The following is a 7,036-nucleotide window of genomic DNA, read 5'->3' on the forward strand; positions in this document are numbered from 1 at the left end:
AACAAGCCACAATAACATTGACAAATACATAGTTTAGGAAGAGCCTGCCTGAAACTATACAAAAAAGCAAATAAGCAAATGGATGTATAGAATTGACAACAACAACCACGCTGTCGAGTTTAAATAGCGGCAAATCAGCTGCACTTGATAGTAGTTGGTTGAATAAGGAAAATGAATTAGCAACAAGAGTTTACGGGATGTACATAGCTCAGTGGTTAACGCTTCTGATGCACTTGATAGTAGTTGGTTGAATAAGGAAAATTAATTAGCAACAAGATGATGATGATGAGGAGATGTGGTGATCTCCGAAATAGTGCTATAACTTCTACCGCTTAGACTTTGTTGCTTTTTCAAATTTTCCTAATAAACAATCGTGGTACAAAGCTCAATAAAAATATTAAAAATAAAATGTCAACAAGCCACAATAACATTGACAAAAGTATTTTAAAATACAAAATACAAATACTGATTGAAAAAGTATTTACAAAAAAATAAAAAATACTCTGTTAAAAAGTATATATATACAAAATACAAATACGTAGTTTGTATTTGTATTTTAAAAACTTACATTTGAAATGCTTAAGCTCTCTGATGTTAATAAATATATACTTTTAAAGCTTTTTAATTTTTTACTGAGGTGAATAAAGGAAAAAGCAGTTTGTTGTTGCGTTTTTGTTAATACTTTTGCCTTACTTTGATTTCATTAAAAAAAAAAAACTATGAACAATTTAGTTTTTTGAATCTTACTCTTACTCCTCTTACTGGTTTCTTGCATCGTTTAACAAAGTTCTTCTGAACTCCACTTTTTCCAGGAACTCAATGCCCGTGTTAAGTTCCCCCAACCAACATTTTTATTGAATGGGTATTCAACAGGAAGTATTAAGTGACACTATTATTTTTTGAAAACTACTTACTCAGTTGATTCACTTTGTACTTTTGTATGTACACTTTTGGCAATAACCTCGACACTGGGTGGGTTATATTTAACAATGCGATGTTCAGTTTTGTTTTTAATATTCAACAAAAAGCTATACTTTTCCTTCAAATTGTTTGGTATATTACAAGGTTTTCGTTCTGGATCTTTTATAAGATTTGAGCATTTTGTCCACTCTGTTAGTTGTCCATTACATAAATAGCCGGACTTGCTAAACAAAATCTGCCGTCCATTACACTGAGAGCAAGGCAATAAAGCTCCAAAAGCCAACATATCTGATAGTTGATTCAAAAGTTTCTCAGAATCGCCTGTTACTGGATCTTGGTTATTGTATTCCAACAAATAAATAATGTCCTTTTTCTGCATTTCATCTGTTACTAAATCACGCAGTTTGAACAAAAGTTTTGACTGTTTTTCTATTAGTTTATAGAGTTCTTCTTCTTCCTTAGAACCATCCTCGATTTTAGGTTTCTTGGACACGCAACCAGTTTCGAGTTTTATAGCCCTATTTTGAATAAAACAGTTAACTTTAAATTTATTTTTAATATTGTTATTAAGCATTGTAGCAAGATTAAATATGTTTATTAAGAGAAATGTAAAAAGCAACAAAGTCTAAGCGGTAGAAGTTATAGCAGCTATTTCGAGTATCACGAGGTTTAGACTTTGTTGCTTTTTCCATTTTTCCTAATAAACATAATCGTGGTACAAAGATCAATAACAACATTAAAAATAAAATGTTAATAAGCCACAATAACATATTTAAATTTATTTGTTACGAGTTACATACGGTAAAAGTTTTAAGACGTCAAGTTGGTCTTCCTTTTTAATGCTTTCGAATCCCGGAAGGCAATCTGCTTTATCAAACCAGCCAAGGTCGCTACGTAGCTGAGCGAAACACTCTGCATGATGCCACAATGCTTGACCTCCATACTTCATTCCAACTTCTGTGTCATATACGGTTTTTCGAACGCGTACTTGATCCTTTAAAATTTTTTGGTCGCAACCACGGCAGACTGCTCTACCGGACTTCGCGTACTCGATACCAAAATCTTTAGTTGCAATATTTTCTTTAGCGTTGCGCTTTTTTCCCTTTTTGGTAGAAGTTCCAGCTGATTCCGTGAAACCCTTCTCTGCAAAAAAAGAAAAATAAACAAATTAATAAAAAATATTTAGGTTAATCCGCTGAACGCCAAGGACAAAAAATGTTTCGTTTGGCGAAATAAGACCATTGCTAGAGCACTGATCACCTACAGGAAATCAGGACCTTTACGGAACTGGTTGCGGCACATATCGAAAATCTCATTGCAATGAGTACGACCAGCGATTGGGAGACATCGTTCCAGAAACACTAATTTTTATATGGACTTATTATCGTTGCGTCATTGGTTTTATCTATTTCAAATTTCAGCACTTGAACACGAATGCATATCTTGGTCTAATAAAAATAAGATTGAAAGCAAAATCATCACAGTCTAGCTGGACGAAGTTGGTCCGAAGAAGAATAGCTACGAACGGATATGGAATACGTGAAAACTGAGTACGAATTGAGAAACCCGTGAGTTGGAAACGAGCATCCTTACACAAACCTAGATGTAGATTGCTTATTTTCAATTAATTTCTTCATATCACATAGCTTATACCTAGAGCTGTAGCCAAATTTTTCGGTAATCGCATTAACCTAAACACGCAAACAACACCCCTTTTTAAAGAAGCGTTTTCGAGATTTTTTCGAACTTGTTAACTGTCAAATCAATTTCAAAGGCTATTTATCCAATTTACTTCAAATGTGGAAATAAAATTTATTATAGGAAATGTATATTTCATATTTAGTTTTTCTTCGCGATGTACATAACAAAAGAAACAATTAAGATAAAGTAATTTATAATAAATTCGTCTTGAAGGGCTGCAGCTAATTCAATACGCGCAAACATCAAAACCACTATTTGTGGGCTTACTCTTTAAAAATTTTGGCATAAATGTAGAATACCTACAATTCTCAAATTAAAAAAAATCATATTGGGATCGATGGAGATCATTGAGGTGAACGTAACGATATATATATTTTTTTTTGGAAACAACTACAACAATTATTAAAAGTCAAAGTTCAAATTAAGCATGTTTTTTAATTAATTTGATATACATATTTATACATATATCTTTTATAGTATTCACAAAAATATAATTAATGTGGAATTCTACTTTGTGAGGGTTATAATCCATAAGCGCGGCCGAAGGCCGCCTACGCAGAAAGGTGTTCTCTGCAAAAGGTGTTCAGTGCCTTTTCTTCGCAACACAGAAAAGAATTCTACTTTGTGAGGGTTATAATCCATAAGTGCGGCCGAAGGCCGCCTACGCAGAAAGGTGTTCTCTGCAAAAGGTGTTCAGCGCCTTTTCTTCGCAACACAGAAAGAGAATTCAACTTTGTGAGGGTTATAATCCATAAGCGGGGCCGAAGGCCGTCTACGCAGAAAGGTGTTCTCTGCAAAAGGTGTTCAGCGCCTTTTCTTCGCAACACAGAAAGAGAATTCTACTTTGTGAGGGTTATAATCCATAAGTGCGGCCGAAGGCCGCCTACGCAAAAGAAGTTTATACACAAAAACCCTGTATACTTTTTTTCCACATTAATTCGATTTTTGTGAAAACTATAAAAAGGTATATGTTAAGAATTAAATTCTCTATCAAAATTGTCCAATTCCTTGAAGAGGTTTTCGAGGAATATTAATTTAAGAAAATGCTTAATTTGAACTTTGACCTTTAATAATTGTTGTAGTTGTTGTTTCCCAAAATAAATAAATATACCGTTATGTTCACCTCAATGGTCTCTATCGATCCTATTTTTTTTTTTAATTCGAGATTTGTAGGTATTGTGCATTTGTTCCAAAATTTTTTTCTATTCATTGTTTTTTTTCAATTGATCTTAATTTTATTCTTAAAATTGGTGATTTAACTGCGCATTTTTATATCGTTTGACACTTGCCATCTTTCTTCAAATCAAATGTAAAATTTAACCCTCGTTTTAAATTTGAGAATCATTTGAGAAAGAGATTTAATATCAAATTGAGAAATACATTTTTCTCAAACGTTTGCTGGGTATCTTGTCTGGGTAGGTGTGAATCTTTTCTTCACTTACGACATGGCGTAGGTACTTTATTATCTTTCGGAAAAATTCGCATTTTTCGGGGTTGATCCGGAGATTTTCTTGCCTTCGCCGACCAAATACTTCGGTGAGATGTTGAATGTGTTCGTCCAGTGTGGAACTGGTGATGATAATGTCGTACAAGTATGCGAATGTGTGTGGCTCAAGTTCTGGGCCGATTACTTGGTCTAACGCGCGCTGGAACGTGGCTGGTGCGGAATGCAATCCGAACGGCATCACGCGCCACTGGAACAATCCGCGTCCGGGACCGGTGAATGCTGTGTAATTCTTGCTTTCTTCGTCCATAGGGATCTACCAGTAGCCGATTTTCAAATCTAGGCTGCTGATATATAAGCTGAGCTCGCCCCGACGAGCAGGCAGTCATCCGAACAAGATGATGAAAAACAACAAAAAACAAACAAACAACAAAAACAACAACAAAAAAGCACAGTACAACAAACGCAACAAATACTGCGGCAGCACAAACAGCTACCTCGGCGGTAGCAGCAGAAGCAGTAGACACGACGGTCACAGCAGTACCGACAAAAACAGGCTCACTAGCACTGACAGCAAAAACAGGCACTCATAGCAGTACCACGCGCAATGGGAACGACTCCAGGCGCGGCAGCTTCATGGAGCTCCTCACTGAAGAGGAGGCGGCGCTTTTCATCGAGCACGCCAGAGACGATGAGGAGGAACAGGGCACTAGCACCGGTCGCAATTCAGGTCAGAAAGTTGTCTTTCTTCTTTTTCCAGGCACCATAATATAGGGTTACCTGATTGCAGACACCGCCCCGAGAGCAGGCACCCCTCCGTTAGCCGGCACCGGTCTAAGAGCAGGAGCCAATCGAAGGGAAGGCACCATCACGGCAGCAAGCACCGCAAGGGATCGCTGGGAAGGCACCACAGGTCTTCCAGCAGTTCATCGGCCTCTGACGAAGCTAGGTGGCGGACCAAGAAGCAGCGTGTTGACGACCAACAGAGTTGAGTTGCTGTGCAACTTCGTTTCTTGGACCGCGGCTATCAATATGCCATGCGGACCCATAAAGACTACTATCTCCTCAATCTTGCTCTGGAGTCTGTTGCCGTTGAGTTGTAAGAGTTTCGTATGCCTTGGGAGGCTAGTCGCGATACGGGGGCAAGGGAGGAGTGAGGTCTACCTTGGGCCTGTTGCATCTGACGTGCTTGCTGTTGCTGCCTGTTGATAGGTGACTGCAATGGGAGCGGTGTTGTCTGCGTCAGCGGTGCTCTACAGCATGGGGCACTGTAGTTCGCAGTCCACTCGCGCGTGGTGCGTAGGCCAGAGCATAGACGGAAGTGACACCTGCCAAGGCATGTGCTGCATTTGACCGATGTCACGTTCCGGTATATTCGGCTCTGGCATACGGAGCAGATGGTGTGTGCAACCAGGAGCTGCTGGTTGGCTCGCACGCGCGAGTTGGACGGGCGGGTTGACTGTGGGAGGGGGTAGTTGGGAGGTTTGCTGCTGCCCAGGGGAGCTTCTAGCAGCCGTGCAGGCTCTTCGAGTGTTGGGTTCATTGCGCGAGAGGGTAGCCGTGGAAGCTGATTGTGCCGTTTGGCTTGAGTAGCAGGGAGCCACATAGCTTGTGGTCCACTCCCGGTGAGACCTAAGACCAGAGCATGTACTTAGGTGACTTCATCCGTTGCATGAGTTGCACCTAACCGAAGTGGAGTTCGGATGGAGTGGATTCTGGCAAACACAACAGAAATATGTTTCTGGTCCGGGGTTGTGCTCAACGCACCGTCGGGTAATATTAACAAAGAAGCAAAAAATATATGCAGTTCAATTCGAGCCGCTGCTCATTCGTCAATTCCACAAACCCATTTGAAATCATACAAAACGGTAGTCCCGTACTGGTCTGCATATCTTGCCTCAATTAGAGATAAAAAACAGCAATTGTGGCATAATTACAAAATACATAGATCCCTTTATAACCTTTTGGCATACAAGAAATCGAACGCCTATTTTAAAAAGAAACTAAAAGAAGTTGTTGTAATGAGTTCAATATAGTTAAAATGACTTTGCCTTTAATTCAATTTAAGGTTTACAAATTTTGGATGAAATAAACTATAATACATATTAAGTAAAAAATGCGTTGAGTAATTATGTCGCCTTCTTCGGTAAACCGCTCCAGCTCAACTTCTCTGTTTCTTTTCCTTTTTATTGCGCGCTTTTCTTGTGTCCCGTTTTACGCTCTACCTTTGCATTTTATTCTGTTGAGTCACAATACAAGGTAGGGTTGCTTTGAACCGCAGGTTTTTTATTGCTAGATTCAACATCCTGCCCGCGGATGACATTGTATGGCTGGATAATGTCATCAGGCATCCTCTTCATTGAACGAGTAGTAGCTACGGTAAAAGTGAAATATACAAATGACATTAGAGTGTTTGGGGTGTACTTATATCATGCCAGTTGTCCGCAATCGGGAGTAAACATATTTTTGCAACAGGACGTCTAATGATTCCAACAGACCAACAATACGTACCAATCCATCTGCGCCAGGGTGTGTTTTGATAATGCGTCCAAGTGGCCATAGATTGCACGGTACCCTTTCATCCTTGATCAAAACAATGTCATTAATTTGCACGTTAGGTTTTGTTTGCAACCATTTCGGACGCTTCTGTAGACGGGATAAATATTCCTTTCTCCACTGTCGCCAAAACTGCTGCACTAAAAATTGACAATTTTTCCATCTATCAGTAAGACTGAGCTTATCAATTTCTGGGGTTGGTGGGGCTAGTAGGGCGTCGCCTGTTAAGAAATGCCCTGGAGTTAAGACCATCAAGTCATCCGGGTCGTTGGTCAGCGGACACAATGGTCTAGAATTAAGGCACGCTTCAATCTGTGCTAAAACCGTACTAAGTTCCTCGAACGTTAACCTTCTTTCACCGAGAGAGCGCTTGAGATGATGCTTCATTGATTTAACCCCCGCCTCCCACAACCC

General features: G+C 39.4%; 1 protein-coding gene across 2 annotated transcripts in view; it reads right to left on the reverse strand.

Moving 5' to 3' along the window:
• The window catches only part of Parp1 (Poly-(ADP-ribose) polymerase), a 140,841-nt gene that overhangs the window by 115,156 nt on the left and 18,649 nt on the right, over positions 1-7,036 (reverse strand). The window contains exons 3-4 of one of the 2 annotated variants that reach the window (XM_017615147.1): positions 1,722-2,064; positions 915-1,439 (exon numbers count right to left, since the gene is read on the reverse strand). In XM_017615147.1, the coding sequence (XP_017470636.1) occupies positions 915-1,439; positions 1,722-2,064 (868 nt within the window). The remainder of the gene's footprint in view (positions 1-914; positions 1,440-1,721; positions 2,065-7,036) is intronic. The other variant, XM_017615148.1, reaches the window with a different exon arrangement.

This window comes from Rhagoletis zephyria, unplaced genomic scaffold, assembly GCF_001687245.7.
Source record: "Rhagoletis zephyria isolate East Lansing unplaced genomic scaffold, Rhagoletis_zephyria_1.1 Rzeph_scaffold_00969, whole genome shotgun sequence".
Classification (NCBI taxonomy): domain Eukaryota; kingdom Metazoa; phylum Arthropoda; class Insecta; order Diptera; family Tephritidae; genus Rhagoletis; species Rhagoletis zephyria.